A 25,115-nucleotide genomic window follows, 5' to 3' on the forward strand; every position below is an offset into this window, starting at 1 on the left:
GTTCCTGGCCAAATTTTAAGCTTTACTCTGAATCAAAAATAACCTTTTCATTTAAACATGTATATTAAGTTGTTTTATGAATAAAAAATGCATTGATCAGATGTACTGAATTAAATGCATTTTTTATTCATAAAACAACTTAATATACATGTTTAAATGAAAAGGTTATTTTTGATTCAGAGTAAAGCTTAAAATTTGGCCAGGAACACTAAATTTGTTTATTCAAACTCTTTATTGATACTTTAATTTGTGTCATAACAGTGAAAGGCTCCAGCGGAGAGAGAGTGGGCGGGGTACTGACACGCTAAAGGAGGCTACAGATCAAGCCAATAGAATTGTATCTATACATGCTGATGCTAGTTTCAATGGAGTTGTCGGTGGAATGGACTCTGATGAGCAAGGTAATTTCGTGATAAACATGATAATTTGATATATAAAACATAATGTCGTCTGATCCATGAAAGGGAATCTCTTAGTTAAAATAAAAAAATCACAGCCTCGTATACAGATTTTGTTTCTATTTTTAGTAACAAAATCCTCCGACGGAAAACATTGATTATAATTGAAGAAGGCGGGTAACAGGCTAAGATACATATTTAGAAGGCATAAAACGATATTGATTTCTTACCTTAATCTATTTCCAAACGGTGATTTTTCTATAAAGTCGTTATTCATATGTAAATTAGAGGTGCCTCGTTGTTCACATCCTTCACCTTCGAATACTTCGTCCAAGTTAAAACGTCCGAAAAAAATCGACTCTGACTATAATTCTAGTTAACACAGTTGCCTCCCTTATCTTAATTGTTACACCATTTATTGTGTTTCGCAGATGGTCTTTCGTTTATACCAAATTTAACGGACGAAGAAGATGCGGAGAGTGAAAGCCATAGGTCATCAAAGTTACCCCCGCCATCCAAGATCATAATGGCGGCACAGCCTACTGCAGGACCATCAAAAAGCAGTTACCAAGAACACAAACAGGAACGTGTGTAAGTGTTTGCCATGTATTCAAACAACTGCATTGTAAAAATACGATCTATGAAATATACACCAATTGAGTAAACTTCAACATTAACAGTTTGAATCCACACGTCATTTGATAATTTTTTGTTCACAGTTATAACATCATATTATTATGATCCTTATTATCATAATCCTTATTGTTAATAGTGTCAAGAGAAGGAAGACCAAAGCAGAGGAACTCATTGATTGGCAAATTATATACTTTCAAAATCAGGTGGAATTGGCACAGCAAGAGGTATGAAAAAGACTAAGGGTACGGAGGATGTTACAAAAAGTATAAATGTACATGTAGTTCAATGCAAAAGGGGTTTCAACCACAACAATTATATGTTAGATTAATTATTTATGCCAAAGAATAAAGATTGTATTACCAAATCGGCAAAGTTGTTTATGTTTTGTTTTGTTTTACAGAAGGAAATCAATCGGGTGAAGCTGAGAGTGATGGAAAAATATGAAAAAAACTTGATACAGAGGAAATAGACGGATTCATCCGGACAACCTTCTTCGAGAGTTAAACATGAACATGTGATATGGTTTATTTCATCCTGGTTTTCATGGCGTTTATTTATTATTTGACTGTTTGCAATTTATGTACGAGCTTGTAAAGTTACCTACATGATGTTTTTAATTCAGTGTGAATCGTCTGTCTGCAATATGTGGGCCATTCTGAGCGATTTACCTTACTTGCCAAAATAAAGTGAGCACGTAAAAAATCCATGTATCCAACCGGTGTTGTTTTTCATTAATAAGTGCCTTTACACAATACACAAACAATTATGAATGAAGAGGAAACAATGTAAGAATTATTATTTTTTTTACTTCAAGAGGTGTATGAAGATGTCGATAATCTAACAGCGATGATGATAAACTAACAGTGGTGATGATTAACTAACAGTGGTGATGATGAACTAACAGTGGTGATGATGAACTAACAGCGTGATGAAGAATGAGCAGTGGTGATGAAGAACGTGATGAAGAACGAGCATTTATGATAGCAGTGGTATATATAAGTCCATATCGATACTACACAGAGAAGAAGTTTTCCACAATGAAGTCTCTAGTGGCAACGCCAGTACCACCATCTTGGTGCATTCCCATTCTGTGGCTGAATGAACTCATCGTCGTCCATAGGCATGTTCATGTCCACTGCAATATTATGTAGGATTACACATGCCACAGCTACCTTGCATGCCTTTTCTGGTCTGAGGCGTATCTGTAAAATTATATAATTTAATTGAAAAAGGTGAATATTTGAACGTGTGCGCGTACATGCATGATCAGTTTGGTGTTTGTTTAAGTGCGTGTACTAATACTATAACTATTAAGAAATGATACAATAAGATAAATTAATCTTATTTAAAATCGGTTATGATAACCATAAATAACACTTGCTGATAGCTATTTCCGACATAATAGATTATCCAATAACAGACAAACAAAAGACCAAAAAAGATTCAAGATCATAATATCACATGTTATAGTATAAATGCATAGGTTGCAATAAGATTATAGGCTTCATTATAAAAATAACCAGATACATTAAAAGTTACAAGATAAAATATGTTCATGATTTAAATACTAGCACAATACATTAAGTGGAAATTAAATGAAGGCAACAGTAAGGCACACAACATGTAATTTAAACACTAGTAAATAACATTAATTAATATACAACCATTATTCATATACACAAGTAGTACCTCTGAATGTAAAACATGAAATCTCCTCTTAAGCCTGCCAAATGCTCTCTCAATGCAGGCCCTTTTCCGAGTGTGTGCCTGTTGATATCTTTCCTTTGCTTCACTGTCAACCCTAATGAAAGGGGTCATGAGGAATGTCTTCAGGGCGTACCTGCATATAATAAGACATAATAATGCAACTTGGCAATGATGGATGTCTCTGATTCATAAGTTATATATCCAATACAGAACCTTTAATACATATTCTTATTACTGTAACAAAATAAATCTTATCTATGTAGTAGTGATGGGCAATCAGCTTGGATTTTCATAATCGATTAATCGGAGACCCTGATCGATCCATTATCCGATTAATCAGCTGCAATCCGACAGTATCACGAAAGCATCATTTTCTGATGTATATATCAATAAGGACCTTTGTTTTCATGTGTATTTCATTTCTTATGCTTTAGTCAGAAAACAGGTATTATTTCAGGCATATTGAATAATTCTAAAAATTATTACAAAAAAAATATTCCAAGGTTTATGAAGTAAGGGAACACTTCATGGTGAGGTTTACTTAAGATGACAAATAAATTAATATTATAAAGATATTATATATTTATAATTATTACATTATTATGTAAATTATAAAGATAATACATGGTTGACCATGGCTTTTGGTTGATAATTGCCCCAGTGTGCAGAATAATTGCCGGAGGCATTTTTCAACCATGTCTTATCCTGTATGATACACATGTTTTGTCATTTGGACAAATTTGTCAATGACTTATGCACCAGTCAATTTCAACCACAGCCTTACAGTTCCGGGGTATACCGGGGAAAGCCAGGGAAATGGGCCGTATTTTTACCTTCTAGGTGGCTCCACAGTGCCGAGTGAATGCGGTGGTTTTGTCTTCCCGGGAATGGGCCAAACATAAGATTCCCGTGGGTTCAGGGGCATTTGGCGGGGGTTTCACGAGCAGTTTCTTCCCACAGGGAGAGGACTTTGGCCGGGCTTGGCTGGACCGAAAGTCAAAGTCCCCACTATTCCCCGGACCGGGTGGAGGGGGCTTGGTTACAATTGACTGGTGCATTATTAAACCGGTTTTGAAAATTAAATTGAAAAAAATGAGACATAACACATTTGTTTTGGATGGCATTAGCTATTAAAAATAACGATTACTTGGAAATTAAAAAAAAATATAATTTTCTCACGTATTTTCGGAGTTGGACTGTAAACATTTCCATTCTTCAAACAGTTTTTACATCGACTGATCTTGACGTTCATTTCAATATGTGAGCACAGCTGGGGTCGATCAAGCCTAGTTTTTATAAGAATCTGGGCTTGAATGACCCTAACCATTTCGCTGTAATAATTTGCACTTTTCCAGCACCTGGACTACCGATATCCAGGGTAATCAAATATTTTTAGATCGATGTCCTGGCCGTCTGCCATCATAAAGCGATTTGAACGCAAAGAAACACTAAATGAAAGAACTGTTAAAACTCAAAGTATCGGTTACTTCCCTTAGCTCTAAGTTACTGCGCTATATAAAGTTGGAAATTTACTGGATTCAAGCAAACTTTTCATGTTCATACCCACTGTCTCCTAAAAGGACACCATCTGAAAACGCGACATGTTCAATGGTCAGTTTGGCTGCCAATCCCGACGTTCTGAAGACGTGCGCGTCGTGGCACGACCCAGGCCAGCTTGCATTTACACTTGTAAATTTTCCTGTAAAATGATTAAACAATTAAACTGTGCAATAATAATCAGAGTTGAATCCGAAAATGGCAGTGGTTCACTTGGGTAATTGTTCACTTCGTCCTGCACCCTCCAAACTCTTCACAATCTGTATGCATAGACTCTGTATACAAAATATTTTTGAGTACGGTACCATATGTTACCTATGTCTATGAGTTATTTATTTAACAAAAAAATGATAAATAGTATAGTACGTCGACTTGAATTATTGTATTCATTAATAGAAATGTAAAATCACTATTTAATAACATTTTTGGTCAGCATTTAATAACATTTTTGGTAAGCATTTTCCCTCTTTATGTATACTGTCAGCGCTCCAGTCAGCCTTTTAGTATCGCCCTTTAACCGGACGTGTTTTGGCCGAATTGACAATATAATTATTATGTTAAGCGTTCGAAAGAAAAGATGGAAATACTGAAAACAAAAGTGGAAAACTCAAAGTTTTATACCTTTGATGTCACATACAGCCTGCATGTTGATGCTATGGAAGCCTTTCCTATTCACGAAGGCTGGTTCATCTTCGGATGGCGCCTGGATTCGGATATGTGTTCCGTCTACACATCCAACAACATTCGGGAAACCAGCTTTCTTAAAAAATTCTGTCATATTCCATGCTCGAGCATTGGCATCAGGCCACATCACAAACTGATGTATGTGACCACACATTGCTTCTGTTACTTGGGCTACAACACGTGACACAGTGCACTTGTGGTAGCCCATGCTATCACCAATGATGTTAAAAAATGCTCCTGTGGCGAAGAAGCGCAACGTAATCAGAATCATCTGTATAACAGTAAGTGCTCTGTTTCTTCTTGTCGTTCTTTCCAGTGATTCCTTCAGCAAATCCTCTAGATAATATATTCCACCATTTGTATATCTGTATCTGGCATACATCTCATTGTCAAGCATATTCTGTACATGTGCAGTGTGCCGAAATTCTTTCACTTTTCTATGATTTACAAATAGAGCCGCCATCTTGGAAACCTTCCGTTAATGTTTTAACGTAGGTCTATACCTCCGTTACATTTAACGGCTGGTTCAATCGTTAAACCCGCCGTTAAATTCTTTATTTTGAGCAACCTCATGCCAATAATAGTTAAAATTAAACGGACCGTTAAAACTTTAACGAGCAGTTAAATTTAACTGAGGTTTTGAGCAACCGGCCCCAGACCTTAGAATTACTTATTACATCTTACCCAGAATCTAATTATACAGATGCATTAGATTGTTTGACCCCGATGGCTTTCAGAATGGCTCAGTGGTCTAACAATGTGTTCAAGCTCGTTTCGTTCCTAAAAACACATAAACAACTCACCTAAAAATGAAAATAAATGCAATGAAATTAAATTATGTTTCGTTTTAAGTCGAATACATGTTGAAATAAAATGTTGCTTCTTATTAAAAAACATATCGTCATAATTCATGAAGATGTTCCCACTCTCAAGGATTCGACACCATCATATACTCCGCCTCAGTAAATGTTTAAAAGTATGCAGCCATATCGTTGGATTAAGAATTATATGTTATTAAGTTTACATTGACACAGCAGTAGGGCAATCTTATTACCAATTATAATGATAAAATGAAAAAAAATAATATTTAATAAGCAATCACATAATCTGCGGACTGTTAGAAGGATTTGCTTTATAATCCAAAACGAAAACAAAGTTTGGCAAAAAGATGGAGATATTAAGAAGTCGACAAACGAACCAAGAGTAATTGTTTAGTGTTATATAGATTACATGACACCAACTATGTCTTTTGTCACCAATACTGCGTACTTCTGGTAAGAGTATACGTCACTGGAAGCTTTGTATAAAACAAGTTTGAAATGTTATGTTAAATTATGTTGTGTTGTGTTGTGTTACATATATGCTCCGTTACGTTACGTTACGTTACGTTATATTATGATATGTTATGTGAGGTTAGGTTTGTTTGGGTTAGGTTAGGTCAGGTCAGGTCAGGTGTTGTGATGTGTTGTGTTTTATTACGATACGTTGCGTTACGTTAAGTTGTGTTACGTTACGTTACGTTTTGTTATGCTATGTTATGTGAGGTTAGGTAAGTTTAGGTTAGGTTAGGTCAGGACATGTTAGGTCAGGTCGTGTCGTGTCGTGTCGTGTCGTGTCGTGTTGTGTTGTGTTGTGTTGTGTTAAGTTAAGTAAGGTTAGGTTAAGTTAGGTTAGGTTATAGGAGAAGCAAAGAATTAAAGTTAGAATAGTTCTGACAATTTATTTGTTCGATGATTGACATCAATTATTTGCAAGGCGGACTACCACGCTTGAATTTCATCATCAGTCGACGAGTGGTCCTGTCAAACGGAGCTTTCTCGATCACTGAGCCACAATGGTCGATGGTCAGCTTTCCGTGCCAGTGAACATGACCTGAAAGTACATGAAGAAAGGTGTTAAACCGTAACAAGTTGAAAAATTGAATGGTCGTAGCTTGAACTCTGCACCAGTTCATCAAGTCGATTTGAAATCAAGTGCAACATATAAAGTCTGTCGATCGACGAAATGGAATGCAATCATCATGGAACTGGAGAAGAAGGATCATACTGGTGCAAAATGGCCCTGTGGTCGTGCTTTGGTAAACTGATTGACGGGAAAGTTTCGCTTAGTTTATTAGAAAACAGTCATATGATATTACTTATTTAATAGATTGGTTCCATTATATTAAACACAATGTTCTAACTGTTTGGCTTAAAAATGCTTACGCAGCTATTGTTTGTTTGTAACATGTCCATTTAAGTTGGCCAGACCAGGATAAGCAATACCATCCTCGTAAGCATTCATGTGTAAGCACGAAGACTGATTAAGTATTTTTAAAAGACCTATGTAAGTAAAACTATGTGAATATATTCATGAACATATATGAACATATCTAGCACAAATTTGGTTGAAAAATTGTTAACTAGTTTAATCCCACATTGAACTACTTTCCCCCCTGATCGTTCCCTGCGGTAATTCCAATATCTACTAATAAAGATAATGTATACAATTTGATTTTTTAAAGGAAGTAGTTGACTCAAGACCACCACAGTTTAAGAACAAAAGTAACTTTGTAATTTCCATACACATCGTGTTTTGAACTGAATTACAAGTGTTAGTTTAAGTTCAAAGTATTAGATTAACAAGTATTCTATTTCTATACAGATAATCTATATATCAATATAGACAAAACTGTGATGTTATTGCAAACAGCATTGACTGTTGTGTTATTTTTTTCTCTCGATCCATAATACGTTTCTTTAACTTTCTTTCTGAAATTGAATGGTTTACAAGTATAAAGAAAATGATTGTAGGGAATTTTTCTTGTCCATTGTTTTGCTTGTTTATGCTACAGATACGTAATGCTATATGGATACATGACATTATTACAAAAGCTTAAACAAAAGGTCATTGTAATTTTAATTATTGAGTTATTTTATGCTAAAGTGAACGAGGTATGTAGGTTGTGTGTATCTCGATTAGTGTCTGTTGAACCTTACTCCTGTGTCTTTGACTATGATGTTTGTTTTGGCTTTGTTTACTGGGCTAGTCCTTGTTGGTTCCATTATTGAACACAGCAGTCTCGGTCCGAAACTCAAAATCCCTATATGTCTAATGGAGAATGCACCCTTTCAGCTAAAATAATGTCATGTATCCATATGGATAACATTTAACGCTAAGTTATATTACATATGTTTTGTTTTAATGCTTATTTCATGCCACACGACTCCTTCGGGACGCTGGTTTTGGAATAAATGGGATACAGCATGCTTTAATATCGATTCACATATGGATTCCTTAAGTGCAACTCGTAATGGGGCTAACGTGGCAATGTAAACGTTTATATCCTGCTGGCACTTTAAAATGGTTCAACCCCTGGTGAGGATGATTTTGATAATGTCAGCCTAAATTATAGCAAAATTTCTTTGGAAATCACACTTGTAACAAGAATGCAAGCAACGGACATTCATGTTTTCTGAGTTCAGAGGAAAATTCTCATTTAAGACAAGTGAAATTGACATACACATACAATTTTGATGTAAGTGGACAAGTAAAACCAAACCTTTACAAATTTAGCCCTAATGTCCCCTTTAGGGGTTACAAAAGCTTAAACAAAAGGTCATTGTAATTTTAATCATTGAGTTATTTTATGCTATTGTTTCAGAATCATAGATCATTATTTGAGACTATTACATAAAATAAATTACATATTTAATACAACTTCTAGACCCTTATTGACTTTACAGTGTGACCATTTGTACTGCTTAACATTACAATTGTTGTTTACAGAGATATTGTACGTTTAGCATTTTATTAAACCATACCCATTGCCACCACTGGCTAAGATTATAGAGAAAAGAGTTGCGTCCTGAAACAGGTATACACATTTTAGATACCCGATGTATGCATAATATAAATACCCACGTGCCTGAACGCCCCCACCCTCGTCTACAAATAAATGCACTAAGGCAGCCTTTCTAACCGATGTCGACAGAGAGATGACATCGCACTGGATTGACTTCCAACGAACACATATTTTCGTTTGTATTACACTGAAGTTTAGGACACCCTTGCAGGCCGTGTTTGTTTGATCCATTATTTAATTAAAGGCTTTACTAAAGACATTGCTAGAGAGGTAATAGTTATAGATTGATAACATGATAGTATAAATACCGCTATATATGGTTTACCCTGGTACATTGTCCTTTGCGGAGACACGTGCAAAAATACACGTACAATTAAATCAGTAAGAGCCACATTATGAAGGAAATTTAAGGACATTTAAGTTGAATTACATAATATATATTGTATACGACAACTACCAAACACGCGGTGTTTCTTTCTCTCTAGGAAAAGACATGTACACGATCTATATGTGACATCGGAAGGTTAAATGGATAAACTTTGTGTTCATGAATGGTGTTTTCAAACGCAGGCACCATATGCAAGAGGTATACCATATTCAGCTATCTCCTTAAATACCTTTCATACCTAGAGTCGTTTTATATCTTTAATCTATGTGCCATATATAGGCTGAACAGCGTTGTTGAGCCCAATGCCTGTGTACAAACTATATGATTTCCTGAGCTGTGTGAAGTTAGCTGAACATACGACATTGGACATTGGGCATTAAAAATCGAATGTTGTGCTGGCACGACATTGGACATTGGGCATTCAAAATCGAATGTTGTGCTGGCACGACATTGGACATTGGGCATTCAAAATCGAATGTTGTGCTGGCACGACATTGGACATTGGACATTCAAAATCGAATGTTGTGCTGGCACGACATTGGACATTGGGATTTCGAAAATGAATGTCGTGCTGGCACGACATTGGACATTCAAAATCGAATGTTGTGCTGGCACGATATATGACATTGGACATTCAAAATCGAATGTTGTGCTGGCACGACATTGGACATTCAAAAATGAATGTCGTGCTGGCACGACATTGGACATTGGCCATTCAAAATCGAATGTTGCGATGGCACGACATTGGACATTCAAAATCGAATGTTGTGCTGGTACGACATTGGACATTGGACATTCAAAAGGGAAAGTCGTGCTGGCACGACATTGGACATTGGACATTCAAAATCGAATGTTGTGCTGGCACGACATTGGACATTCCAAATTGAAAGTCGTGCCAGCACGACATTGGACATTTGACATTCAATTATGAAAGAAAGTCGTGCTAGCACGACATTGGACATTGGGCATTGGGATTTCAAAAATGAATGTCGTGCTAGCACGACATTGGATATTCAAAATTGAATGTTGTGCTGTCACGACATTGGACATTGGATATTCAAAATTGAAAGTCGTGCTGGCACTACATTGGACATTCAAAAATGAATGTCGTGCCAGCACGACATTGGACATTGGGATTTCAAAAATGAATGTCGTGCTTGCACGACATCGGACATTGGAAATTCAAAATCGAATATTGTGCTGGCAGGACATTTGACATTGGACATTCAAAATAAAAACGGTTTGAAATTATCCGCCGGACACTCATTCTCTGAGGTTTACTTAGATCTATTCACAAAATGGCCTATTCTTTTTCAATATCAGGTTTTTTGGTTGGTCACCAAAAGTATGCAAACCTTGTATAAGTTATTTTTCAAACAAAAGTCTTTGATGATTATGAAAGTAATAAAATGTGAAATGAAAGAGCTAAATAAAGCGTTATTGTTTCTGCGGATTATATTGAGCAATAAAAATATAACACCTTTACTGAACATATTCCGGCTCTCAGCAGGGTGTCCACCTTTGATGGATAAAAACTATCCAAATTAAAATAAGACGTATGCTGTATATCAACAATAAATGCAATCAACACAATTTATGAGTAAAAGAAAAAAAATACAATCGATTGCAAAATTGCGTCCCACCAAACAATAATTCATATTGAGGTCATACAATAACAATTGTAAAGGATCTTTATGTAGTGATATATCTACTGCCTTTATGTATACAATGACTATAATTATGTACAATTTGGATTTCAATTTATTGGTGCTAACATCTGCAACATTTCAAAAATATCGCGCTCAATAATTGTTCAAATATAAAACAAACAGTTATATTCGACAACAGTACTGGTCCCGTATTATTCAGGTCATAGACGCGTGAACTGCTAAAATCTATTTTAAAGGATCATTCGAAGTCTTTCTATCATGGGTCCAAAATTGATATTTATTAACTAGACAACTAACCAGTACGACATATTTTGAATGCCCAATGTCGTGCCATTTCGGTTTTGAATGTCCAATGTCGTGCCACCACGACCTTCGTTTTCGAATGTCCAATGTCGTGCCAGCACGACATTCATTTTTGAAATCCCAATGTCCAATGTCGTGCTAGCACGACATTCATTTTTGAATGTCCAATGTTCAATGTCATGCCAGCACGACTTTCATTTTTGAATGTCCAATGTCCAATGTCATGCCAGCACAACATTCATTTTTGAATGTCCAATGTCCAATGTCATGCCAGCACGACTTTCATTTTTGAATGTCCAATGTCCAATGTCGTGCCAGCACAACATTCATTTTTGAATGTCCAATGTCGTGCCAGCACGACTTTCACTTTTGAATGTCCAATGTCCAATGTCGTGCCAGCACAACATTCGATTTTGAATGCCCAATGTCCAATGTCGTGCTAGCACGACATTCATTTTCGAAATCCCAATGTCCTATGTCCAATGTCGTGCTGGCACGACATTCATTTTTGAATGTCCAATTTCCAATGTCGTGCCAGCACAACATTCGATTTTGAATGTCCAATGTCCAATGTCGTGCCAGCACAACATTCGATTTTGATTGTCCAATGTCCAATGTCGTGCCAGCACAACATTCGATTTTGAATGTCCAATGTCCAATGTCGCATGTTTAGCTAACTTCACACAGCTATTTTCGTGTATATTAAAGTACCTGATATCAGATAGGTTCCGCCCTTTACAAGCTTTGCACCACACATGTTTTTCTCTGCATAGGTCAACAGGCGTCGATGAGCTGCTTTGTCCAAATAATGGGGATTCCTTATCTGCAAATGTGAAAATCATGTACGCGTTTATAGCCATGTCAACATCATCAACAGATTTATATTAATCAACCCTACGGATTCTTGAGAACTTACGGTAACTCGGCTTTCTATTCCGCATGTTAATTAACTTTCCAGTTGGTTCAGAAGTATACAAGGTAAAATCATACAAGGAACCTGAATATGCTGAACAAGAAACTAAAACTGTGATATTGCATCCTTCCGATATGTAACGCAAGGTACATGAATTATCCGAGACAATGTCCTCGATTATTGATATAACAATGTTCGGCAATCCAGCCTTTCATCACAACTATTGTATGGTAATATTAAGGCTTGATCAGCATCACAAAACCGAATTCTAAGAACAATATAAAAGTACTACCTTGTTGACGCAACCATGTCATTTATATAGTTTAAAACCAGTATAATATTTATAAGGATCTATGTAATTTAAGTTAGGCAATATATGTCTAATAATCTCATTTGTTAGTCAAGTGAAATGCACTCCTGGTTAAATACACGTAGTTTAATATACTTACTTGTCAGGCAATCTAAATGAACTCCTGACTAAATAAACGTTAAATACACGTTGTTTAATATAATTATTTGTCAGGCAATCTAAATGAACTCCTGGCTAAATACATGTTAAATACACGTTGTTTTATATAATTATTTGTCAGGCAATCTAAATGAACTCCTGGCTAAATACACGTTAAATACACGTAGTTTAATATACTTACTTGTCAGGCAATCTAAATGAACTCCTGGCTAAATACACGTTAAATACACGTAGTTTAATATACTTACTTGTCAGGCAATCTAAATGAACTCCTGGCTAAATACACGTTAAATACACGTAGTTTAATATACTTACTTGTCAGGCAATCTAAATGAACTCCTGGCTAAATACACGTTAGATACACGTTGTTTAATATAATAATTTGTCAGGCAATCTAAATGAACTCCTGGCTAAATACATGTTAAATACACGTTGTTTTATATACTTACTTGTCAGGCAATATAAATGAACTCCTGGCTAAATACACGTTAAATACACGTTGTTTAATATACTTACTTGTCAGGCAATCTAAATGAACTCCTGGCTATATACACGTTAGATACACGTTGTTTAATATAATAATTTGTCAGGCAATCTAAATGAACTCCTGGCTAAATACATGTTAAATACACGTTGTTAAATATAATAATTTGTCAGGCAATCTAAATGAACTCCTGGCTAAATACACGTTGTTTAATATACTTACTTGTCAGGCAATCTAAATGAACTCCTGGCTAAATACACATAGTTTAATATACTTACTTGTCAGGCAATCTAAATGAACTCCTGGCTAAATACACGTTAAATACACGTTGTTTAATATAATAATTTGTCAGGCAATCTAAATGAACTCCTGGCTAAATAAATGTTAAATACACGTTGTTTTATATAATTATTTGTCAGGCAATCTAAATGAACTTCTGGCTAAATACACGTTAGATACACGTTGTTTTATATAATTATTTGTCAGGCAATCTAAATGAACTCCTGGCTAAATACATGTTAAATACACGTTGTTTTATATAATTATTTGTCAGGCAATCTAAATGAACTCCTGGCTAAATACACGTTAGATACACGTTGTTTTATATAATTATTTGTCAGGCAATCTAAATGAACTCCTGGCTAAATACATGTTAAATACACGTTGTTAAATATAATAATTTGTCAGGCAATCTAAATGAACTCATGGCTAAATACACGTTGTTTAATATACTCACTTGTTCATAAATTGTATGAATGATAATAGATTTATTGTTTTGGAAAAGCAGGTCTTGCTTGTATTTAATATACCTACATGTATATTGCATAATAATTAATTACTCACAACACGAATTGCTCTTCGTTCGATGTAAGGCATTACCTTGTACACATCAATAGGTCGAGGTTTCCGTATTCTGTAGAAGATCTCTCGCAGATGATAGTCTTTCGGCTGCAGGCGATCTGGGACAGGCTTCGGGTTACTTTTTATCTTTACCTTCATAACTGAAACGTTTAAATAAAAAGTATACACTGAAGTCATACTGACAATCCATACATTGCTCGGAAAAAATGCATACATACCTTTTCGAACGATGAGCGGAGAGAAAAGAAAACGTTCCATGTTAATTTTAAATATTCAGATCAGTCTGCTTCACATACAATTTTGACATATTTTTGCTATAATAAAAAAGAACAACATTTTACCACACTTACTTTGAACTTTGTATCAAAATAGCTTTTATGTATTTGGTTTATCCGAAATATACTGAAAATTATAAATTAAACTATCCTATACTCGGTTAGTTGATCTACCGATGTCTGGTGACTAATGACCAAAACCATTTTGATATAATTTCAAAGGTTGTATGTGTCGAGAGAGAATATTAGTAAATTACAATACACAAATAAAACTATGAAAATATATACTAACAATAATACACTATTTATAATATCTTTTTGCCCTAAAATGCAAAATAAGCCATTTCCCGACCAATGATACTTTGTGGTCATTGAGTTTACATATCAGAAATCAAAAAACAATATCCTTCCATTGGTACCAAACTTATTTCGGAATACCATGTTCAAAAATATAATCTGAGAAGAAAATTTAGTGTATTTCAAAATATGACAGAAGTTATTCAGGCTCGATACGATGACATGCTAGTTTGTTCATCTAATACCTTAAAACACTGCATTAGAAACAAATAAACATGTTGTTACAAAATTCCTTGCAAAGATAAATCAACACCGTGCCCTAAAATGTTTTTCCATACAGAAGGATTCAATCGAGACCTAAATTGAAACAAATTATATATAATTATAACTAGGTTTTCAAAAATTAACTTACAAAATCCCGCTTTACATGCTTTGTCCAAATTTGTTACCGATGGATCACAGTGACACCCCTCTGTTGTTCTTAAAATGGTGAAATAAATTACAGCCAGAAGCCATGGTTTTATCATCAACATTATGACCATATGTGAACAGCAGCTTTGTACAATATGTTCAATTGTTGTAAAGCTTAAACGGTGACGCAACTTCGTGTAAGTTATGCGAGCAGGACTGTTTCAAAGCCGTCGTCATATGAGCTTTGTCATAAAGCGATATTAAATCCTTAAACGGATTCCAGTCAATTACACGAGTAAATATGTTTATTACCGGTATAGTGAGTCCAGTGATATGAACATTAGCATTTTAATTATATACAGCAGTGTAATGTCTCTTACGAGATACTAATGAAAGTACCGGCCAAATTGATGTGAACTTTTTTCAATGAAACAACGTTTCATGATCTTTGAATATTTTAGGAGTAATCATTTTGCCTAAAATATATCGGAAAGTAGTAAAGCTGTGGTCTTGCATTTTAACTCTTTATGTATATTGTTTAAAAGTAATTGTTAGTATACCTAAACCGTTGATTTGTATCAAGAACTGTATGGAAGGGCTGAAGGGTCAACATTCCAACAAACTGTTGTCGCACATTTCTTTGTATGAAAATAGTTTTTCAGTTTGTCCCTATGTCAAAAACCGTGCTTTAATACTTAACTGTTTGTTGTTGCATCTTATTTCACCATTTCTTTATGCATTTTAGAAAAAAACCACACAACATTAATCATCGTCAGTGCAAATGTAATCAATACAGTTGAACTCCATTTAATTTTGCTAATTTGGGAATCTTAATACGATCTTCCTGTTGTTATGGTTTCTAAAATGCATGTATTGCTTTTTCATTTGATATGGCTTTAATTCATTTTATTGTATGCAATAGCCAAACTGACAAGTGCAAGATGCTTCTTGCTAAATGTTATTGCGCTTTCCGCTTTAAGTCATTCTGCTTGTTTTATTCCCCGTGTTTTATTCCGCTTGTTTAATTCCGCGTGCTTCATTCCTCTTTTACATTCCGGGTGTTTCATTCCGCTTGTTTTATTCGGCCTGTTTTATTCCCTTTGTTTTATTCCGCTCGTTTCATAACACGTTTTTCATTCGCGTGTTTCATTCCGCGTGTTTCATTCCTGATTGTATTTTACTTGTTTTTTTCCGCTTGTTTCATTCAGCTTATTTTTATCCGCGTTTTTCATTCAGCTTATTTCATTCAGCTTATTTTTATCCGCTTGTTTCATTCCGCGGTTTTCATTCCGCTTATTTAATTCAGCTTATTTTTATCCTCTTGTTTCATTCAGCTTATTTTTATTCGCTTGTTTCATTCCGTTTGTTTCATTCAACTTATTTCATGCAGCTTATTTTTATCCGCTTGTTTCATTCCGCTTGTTTCATTCAGCTTATCTCATTCAACTTATTTTCATCCGCTTGTTTCATTCCGCGTTTTTCATTCCGTTTGTTTCATTCCGCTTGTTTCATTCCGCTTATTTCATTCAGCTTATTTGTATCCGCTTATTTCATTCAGCGGTTTTCATTCCGCTAATTTAATTAAGCTTATTTTTATCCGCTTGTTTCATTCCGCTTATTTCATTCAGCTTACATTTATCCGCATGTTTCATTCTGCTTGTTTCATTTCGTTTATTTCATTCAGCTTATTTTAGTCGCATGTTTCATTCCGCGTTTTTCATTCCGTTTGTTTCATTCCGCTTGTTTTATTCCGCTTATTTCATTCAGCTTAATTTTATCCGCATTCCGCGTTTTTCATTCCGCTTATTTCATTCCGCTTGTTTCATTCCGCTTGTTTCATTCCGCTTGTTTCATTCCGCTTATTTTTATCCGCTTGTTTCATTCCGCTTGTTTCATTCCACTTATTTCATTCAGCCTATTTTTATCCGCTTGTTTCTTTCCGCTTGTTTCATTTCGCTTATTTCATTCAGCTTATTTTTAGTCGCTTGTTTCATTCCGCGTTTTTCATTCCGTTTGTTTCATTCCGCTTGTTTCATTCCGCTTATTTCATTCAGCTTATTTTTATCCGCTTGTTTCATTCCGCGTTTTTCATTCCGCTTATTTAATTCAGCTTATTTTTATCCGCTTGTTTTATTCCGCTTATTTCATTCAGCTTATTTTTAGTCGCTTGTTTCATTCCGCTTGTTTCATTCCTCTTATTTCATTCAGCTTATTTTTATCCGCTTGTTTCATTCCTCTTATTTCATTCAGCTTATTTTTATCCGCTTGTTTCATTCCGCGTTTTTTATTCCGTTTGTTTCATTCCGCTTGTTTAATTCCGCTTATTTCATTCAGCTTATTTTTATCCGCATGTTTCATTCCGCTTATTTAATTCAGCTTATTTTTATCCGCTTGTTTCATTCCGCTTATTTCATTCAGCTTATTTTTATCCGCTTGTTTCAATCTGCGTTTTTAATTCCTCTTATTTAATTCAGCTTATATTTATCCGCATGTTTCATTCCGCTTGTTTCATTCCGCTTATTTCATTCAGCTTATTTTAGTCGCTTGTTTCAATCCGCGTTTTTCATTCCGTTTGTTTCATTCTGCCTGTTTCATTCCGCTTATTTCAATCAGCTTATTTTTATCCGCTTGTTTCATTCCGCGTTTTTCATTCCACTTATTTCATTACGCTTGTTTCATTCCGCTTGTTTCATTCCACTTATTTCATTCAGCTTATTTTTATCCGCTTGTCTCATTCCGCTTGTTTCATCCGCGAAAAAAGCGCGGAATGAAACAAGCGGAATGAAACAAGCGGATAAAAATAAGCTGAATGAAATTAGCGGAATGAAACAAGCGGAATGAAACAAGCGGAATGAAACAAGCGGAATGAGACACGATCAGAATGACGCACATGGAGTGACTTAAATCGTAAAGCTTAATCGCATTTTGCACAAAGCTTGTTGCACTTGCAATTGTCGGTTTGGATATTGTAAACAATCAGATGTATTTCACTCATACCTTTTACCCTTCCATACGTAGATCTGGGACACCTTATGTTGGTACAAGTGGTTCGATCGAGATAGAACGTTTAGTGTTCATTAGACACACTTGGTAACATTCGGTTGTTCATATTGGTGCTCTCGTGTGAGTAGTAGTGAGTAGTACTTGTCTTACGAGGAACACAAGTTGAAGAAATGTGCATAATCATTGGCATAGCGTTTAAGACAATTTATATTGAAGGACTGAATATTTTCTACTATGTTTGATTTATCTATTAATATTCAGTGTATTTGCTGATAAAAGAATAGCTAATAGGTCTAAAACTATGTGTTACACATGTGTTCCTGTTGTTAAGGGATTCGCATTAAGTACTGCGTTCAATATTGCGGCCTCCCACCTTCTGTCACCTCATAAAAGGGGGATTATACAGTAATACTAGCAGCTTAGCATAGCCATTTATATTGACAACATGCGGCACGGATTGCTGTGGTATTTTATTGCCGAATCGTTGCATATATTTGCTCGGAATTTGAGTTATCGTAAACATGTATGAGTATACATGCGGTCAGTAACAATAACATTCTTTTTTATTAATGACATTTCAATACAAACTTTAAAGATGTCTAGAGTAATGTATTACGAATTGTTTTGTTACATCTAACGTAACACGATATCATTTATTCCACGAATACATCAGTGTCTATAATTGTAGAAGTGCTACCGAAGTATGTTTTATAGTAGCTTTTGTGACCATTACATTTGTTCTCATATCTATAATGTTAAATATCATGTGTAGTTAAGATAACAAAAACAAAACCTACATACAATACATCCGATTATAAGCATAATACATATTCATATATCACTGTTGCTTCTATCTATTAATAAAGCAGGTCTTGTACAACATACAAATATGTGTGGTTCAAAAGAAAGCCATAACTCATTCTGCATGATTCATGATTTGTTATATCCACCTAATGGAAAATCTGTCAACTCGTCCCTAAAGAAAACTCCATTGTTCCATTTCATCAGTTCACTTAGTTACAGCATTAGTTCTTCAGTCTGGTCGGAATTCCATTATTGCCAAAGCTAACATTGGAGAACCCTTTCGTATCATACCCATTTCCACTCTTGACTACCACAGGGTTTTCTTTCAATCATTTATTTTGTTTCGATACTGTACCTCCAATTGGGACTTCTTCATCAGTGTCTATATTTGAATCTTTATCACAAGTCTTCCACCCGCCACGGTTATCGCTCTCCAATCTCTGCACGTTTGTTCTCTGCGCCTCCTCGCCTCTTTGGTTGGACTGACTGTGAACTTTTGGCCGTCCAACTATGTCACATTGTCTTGTTTCACTTTACGTTATAATACACGATTTTTATAAAATTGTCTGGCATTGGATATATATGCCAGATCTTTTCAATCCAATCCGTCTTTCTTGTGACTTAAATCAAACTCCAAAGGCATGGATGCGCAAATATAAAGTTAACTTATATGAAATTATTTTATAAATTTCACCGGGATGTTAAAAGCAGTTACCACCCTTCTAAAAAAGGCACCGACAACATGTTCTCGGCGTAAACAATGATCGTGCTTTTTTAAATTTGTTTTAGATTTGTTGTTTGTTTAGTGTTTTGAACCTACTCAGAACCCTATCTTTTGTTTAGGAATAACTATTTTATGTGGTGGCTTCTACCACATTGTTGGTATTGAAGTTACTAATATTAAAGGAACTTACATCGTGAATGCAAGGAAAATCAGCTGTCTTGGCAATTAAAACAAGCAGGATTTGATAAATATCTAGATTTAAAATTACTTGTTTTTTTTTTCAGTATTACTAAGTAATAACACAATTAAATTTGAATTAACTTATCAGCTACTTTGCATAGTATATACAAAACAGCCCAAGGCGTTCCTTGTGTTTTTGCTTGGTGTCAAAGAAGCCATTGTATTATCACCCTTCTGAATAGGGCCCAAACAACAAGATCTCGGCGTAAACAATGAACGTGCTCTTTAACCAGGTTTTCAACGAACACCGGGTAATAAGAATGGGGATGTCGTCTATGGGCGAGCGGACTCGCGTCAAACATTGATGTCTGCCCAATAACTTATGCTGGCATTGATATATATTAATGGAAGTTAATGTTTGGGTAGCTTATGTGAAGAGCTAGCTTTGGATTGCCTTAGGGGGTGGGTTTAAGGTCAAGGTCACTGTTATTAAAAATAGAAAAAATGATTTCCGGTGTGTGTAGGTAGCTTATGTGAAGCGCTAGCATGCGATTGCTTCTGACGGGGTTGAGAGGGTCAAGGTTTCTGTTACTAGATATAGAAAAATGGTGGAAATATTGGTTTCCGCCCAATAACATAAGATAGAATTGATGGATAGTGATGAAAGTTGGTGTGTAGGTAGCTTATGCGAAGAACTAGCATGGGATTGCTCTTTAAGGGGAGATGGTGTTGGCAAGGTCAAATTCACTGTGGCTAAAAATAGAAAAAAAAATCGTTTCCGCCCAACTTAAGGCTGCTACTATTTTCTAACTCGTTTAATAAATTATTTGGCTATAATTTCTGATTGCCCATATAAAAAACCTGTTTTCGTCGCATTGCGGCGTTTCTAGTTATTATATTTTTAATAACGAAAAGAAAGTGACCACGTGAGGCTCTTTAAAAGATACCAACACTATACCTGAAACGGTCTGAATTACTCACATTCACAATAGCAATGCAATAACATTTTGGAGGTATTGTTAAAGGCCCCAAAAGACATAACATCGAACGTACTTTCTTACTTGCATATGTATCCATATTATATAAAATACATTTTTGGAGGTCCTGCCACGAAGGCTGCGGGCATTTTTCATTCTATGGCTTTCAGTAAGATCTAAACCTCTAATGCACACTATAATCACTAAAACAGATACTTTTTACAAGCCGTAATCTTAAGCCTACTTTGGGTGCCAATCAAAATCGACAGGCCAAGCACTACTCCACAGCGCCAAAACACTACTCCACAGCGCCAACACTACTCCACCGCGTCAACACTATTCCACAGCACGTACACTTCTCCACAGCGCCAAAACTACTCCACAGCGTCTAAACTACTACACAACGCCTACACTACTCCAAAGCTTCAACACTACTCCACAGCGCCTACACTACTCCACAACCTCAACACTGCTTAACAGCGCCTTAACTACTCCACAGCGCCTACACTTTTCCACAACGTCAACACTAATCGCTTACATTACTCCACAGCGTCTAAACTACTCCACAGCGTCTAAATTCCCCACAGCGTCTACACTACTCCATAGCGCCAACACTACTCCACGGCATCTTAACTACTCCACAGCGTCTAAATTCCCCACAGCGCCTACACTTCTCCACAACGTCTACACTAATCGCCTACATTACTCCACAGCGTCTTAACTACTCCACAGCGTCTAAATTCCCCACAGCGCCTACACTATTCCACAGCACCAACACTATTCCAAGGCGTCTAAACTACTCCACAGCGTCTAAATTCCCCACAGTGCCTACACTACTCCACAACGCAAACACTACTCCACAGCGCCAAAATTACTCCACAGCGCTAACACTACTCTAGAGCGCCAACACTAATCCAGAACGCCTACACTTTTCCACAGCGACGACACTACTCCACAACGCCTACACTACTCCACAGCGTCTAAACTTCCGCACAGCGCCTACACAACTCCACAGCGTCTAAACTACTCCACAACGTCTAAATTCCCCACAGCGCCTACACTACTCCACAGCGTCTAAACTTCCACACATCGCATACACTACTCCACAACGGAAACACTACTCCACAGCGCCAAAACTACTCTACAACGCTAACACTACTCTACAGCGCCAACACTACTCCAACACGCATACACTTCTCCACAGCGACAACACTACTCCACAACGCCTACACTACTCCACAGCGTCTAAACCTCCCCACAGCGCCTACACTAGGCGCCTACACTACTCCACAGCGCGAGTACTACTTCACAGCGCGAGTGCTACTCCACAGCGCCAACACAACTCCTGAGCGCCTACACTACTCCAGAGCGCCTACACTACTCCACAACGCTAACACTACTCCACAACGCCTACACTACAATACAGCGTCTAAACTTCTCCACAGCGCCTACACTACTCCACAACGCAAACACTACTCCACAGTGCCAAAACTATTCCACAGCCCTAACACTACTCTACAGCGTCAACACTACTCCAAAACGCCTACATTTTCCCACAGGGCCGGTACTACTCCACAGCACCAATATTACTTTACAGCGCCTACACGTCTCCACAGCGCCAATACTACTCCACAGAGACCATTACTCCACAGCGCCTACGCTACTCCATAGAGACCACTACTCTAAAGTGCCAACACTACTCCACAGAGACCACTACTCCACAGCGCCAACACTACTCCATAGAAACCACTACTCCAGAGCGCCTACACTACTCCAAAGAAACCACAACTCCACAGTGCCAACACTATTCCATAGATACCACTACTCCACAGCGCTTACATTACTACACAGAGACCACTACTCCACAGCGCCAACACTTTTCCACAGAGACAACTACTCCACAGCGCCAATACTACTCAACAGAGACCACTACTCCATAGCGCCAACACTACTCCACAGAGACAACTACTCCACAGCGCCATTACTACTCAACAGAGACCACTACTCCATAGCGCCAACACTACTCCACAGAGACCACTACTCCACAGTGCCAACACTACTCCGCAGTGCCAACACTACTCCACAGCGCCAACACTACTCCACAGCGCCAACACTACTCCACAGAGACCACTACTCAACAGCGCCAACACTTTTCAACAGAGACAACTACTCCACAGCGCCAATACTACTCAACAGAGACCACTACTCCATAGCGCCAACACTACTCCACAGAGACCACTACTCCACAGTGCCAACACTACTCCGCAGTGCCAACACTACTTCACAGCGCCAACACTACTCCACAGAGACCACTACTCAACAGCGCCAACACTTTTCCACAGAGACAACTTTTCCACAGCGCCAATACTACTCAACAGGGACAACTACTCCACAGTGCCAACACTACTCCACAGTGCCAACACTACTCCACAGCGCCAACACTCTCCACAGCGCCCACTGCACCAGCACTACTCCACAGCGCCAACACTTATCCACAGAGACCACTACTCCACAGCGCCTACACTACTCTACAGCGCCTACAGTACTCAACAGAGCCAACACTACTCAACAGAGACCACTACTCAACAGTACCATCACCACTCCAAAGAGACCACTACTCCACAGCGCCTACACTTCTCCACAGCGCCTCCAATACTCCTGATCGCCAACACTACTCCACAGAGACCACTACTCAACAGTGCCAACACTATTCCACAGAGACCACTACTCCACAGCGCCAACACTACTCCACAGAGACAACTACTCCAGAGCGCCTAGACTTCTCAAGAGCGCCTACACTACTCAACAGCGCCTACACTACTCCACAGTGCCTACAATACTCCACAGCGCCTACACTTCTTCACAGCTCCAATACTACTCCACAACGCCTACACTACTACACAGCGTCTAAACTTCTCCACAGCGCCTACACTACTCCACAACGCAAACACTACTCCACAGAGACCACTACTCCACAAAGCCAACACTACTCCGCAGTGCCAACACTATTCCACAGCGCCAACACTACTCCACAGAGATCACTACTCAACAGCGCCAACACTTTTCCACAGAGACAACTACTCCACAGCGCCAACACTACTCCACAGAGACCACTACTCCACAGTTCCAACACTACTCCGCAGTGCCAACATTACTCCACAGCGCCAACACTCTCCACAGCGCCCACTGCGCCAACACTACTCCACAGCGCCAACACTTATCCACAGAGACCACTACTCCACAGCGCCTACACTACAGCGCCTACAGTACTTAACAGCGCCAACACTACTCCACAGAGACCACTACTCAACAGTGCCATCACTACTCCAAAGAGACCACTACTCCACAGCGCCTACACTTCTCCACAGCGCCTCCAATACTCCTGATCGCCAACACTACTCCACAGAGACCACTACTCAACAGTGCCAACACTACTCCACAGAGACCACTACTCCACAGCGCCAACACTACTCCACAGAGACAACTACTCCAGAGCGCCAAGACTTCTCAAGAGCGCCTACACTACTCAACAGCGCCTACACTACTCCACAGTACCTACACTACTCCACAGCGCCTACACTTCTCCACAGCTCCAATACTACTCCACAGAGACCACTACTCCACAGCGCCTACACGTACAACTCCAAAGCGCAGTACAAATGGCTTTCCTTACTTTTTGGAAATCACACAACTGCAGTGGTTTTTAATTTAAATGTTATTTTTAAAAATGTTAAAATGAATGCAATATATCAAATGGCCTTGTTATGGAATTGTGTTATTTGTAGTTGTGAACAATTTGAAATGGGAAGAAAGTATTAGGAAATGACTGTCAACGCTTTCCATTAAGAACAGAAGGACAGCTTTTCTGGGCCCAAACTTTTGAATGTGGTCTAAAAACAATAAACGTCCTGGTAGCTATATAGGCCTTTTGGGGCATCAACAAAGGGAAACATTGCTAGCGTTAGAGCTATGCTAGATGAAGGTGGCCCATATACTATTTTGCAGATAAATACTAGAAGATATCATCCATAAGAGTTGTTTTGACTGACTGTTTGAAATTAGAGAAACTTTGCGCAAGATGGATCCCACACTTCTTTACACCACACCAAAACGTGAAGCGTTTGGATTGTGCCATACCACGTGGTAATCCTTTTGAAAAACAAATTCAAAAAATATAATCTTAGTAAAATTGGGGATGACACTTTGGATTTATTACTTGGAGACCCAGCGTTGAATAATTTACAAACAATGGCTTTATAAAAGTACACATGGTACAAACTGTTTTAGAACTGGAGCAGGTCATCCAGGTTCATCTGACTTTTAACTATTTGCTTCGCTTATATTGATGCTCTCATGCAGGTATGGTCGTGGGTATCAATAATTTTTAAGTGTATATCGGATCGGGGTGAATAGTTTAAAGCTCATACGTGAACCAATTTCCTATGCTGTGAACATTTTAAAGATACGAGGACCAATGACTTTTTCGAATGACCCTCGTATTAACATGCCTGCTTGAATCGAGGTTTGATT

At 37.5% G+C, this 25,115-nt stretch overlaps 2 protein-coding genes and 1 long non-coding RNA gene across 3 annotated transcripts; 2 read left to right on the top strand and 1 right to left on the bottom strand.

The window, feature by feature from the left end:
• The first annotated feature begins 685 nt into the window (after positions 1–685).
• On the top strand, positions 686–1,722 carry LOC128225617 (uncharacterized). The gene is made up of 3 exons (XR_008259665.1): positions 686–989; positions 1,171–1,258; positions 1,435–1,722. It is a non-coding gene; the product is annotated as an uncharacterized LOC128225617 (long non-coding RNA).
• Positions 1,723–2,003: 281 nt separating this feature from the next.
• On the bottom strand, positions 2,004–5,445 carry LOC128226889 (putative nuclease HARBI1). Its single transcript, XM_052937001.1, has 4 exons — positions 4,920–5,445; positions 4,305–4,440; positions 2,724–2,874; positions 2,004–2,236 (listed from the first exon to the last, which is right to left on the bottom strand). The coding sequence occupies exons 1-4, from the start codon at positions 5,443–5,445 to the stop codon at positions 2,081–2,083; spliced, it is 969 nt and encodes a 322-aa protein (XP_052792961.1). The 3' UTR covers positions 2,004–2,080.
• A 14,435-nt stretch (positions 5,446–19,880) lies between these two features.
• LOC128225988 (uncharacterized) lies at positions 19,881–23,971 on the top strand. The gene is made up of 6 exons (XM_052935881.1): positions 19,881–19,919; positions 21,155–21,409; positions 21,638–21,883; positions 22,145–22,380; positions 22,473–22,833; positions 22,928–23,971. Exons 1-6 carry the CDS (start codon positions 19,881–19,883, stop codon positions 23,969–23,971), a joined length of 2,181 nt encoding a protein of 726 aa, XP_052791841.1.
• The last annotated feature ends 1,144 nt before the right edge of the window (positions 23,972–25,115 follow it).

Source organism: Mya arenaria, chromosome 3, assembly GCF_026914265.1.
Source record: "Mya arenaria isolate MELC-2E11 chromosome 3, ASM2691426v1".
In the NCBI taxonomy this organism is placed as follows: Eukaryota; Metazoa; Mollusca; class Bivalvia; order Myida; family Myidae; genus Mya; species Mya arenaria.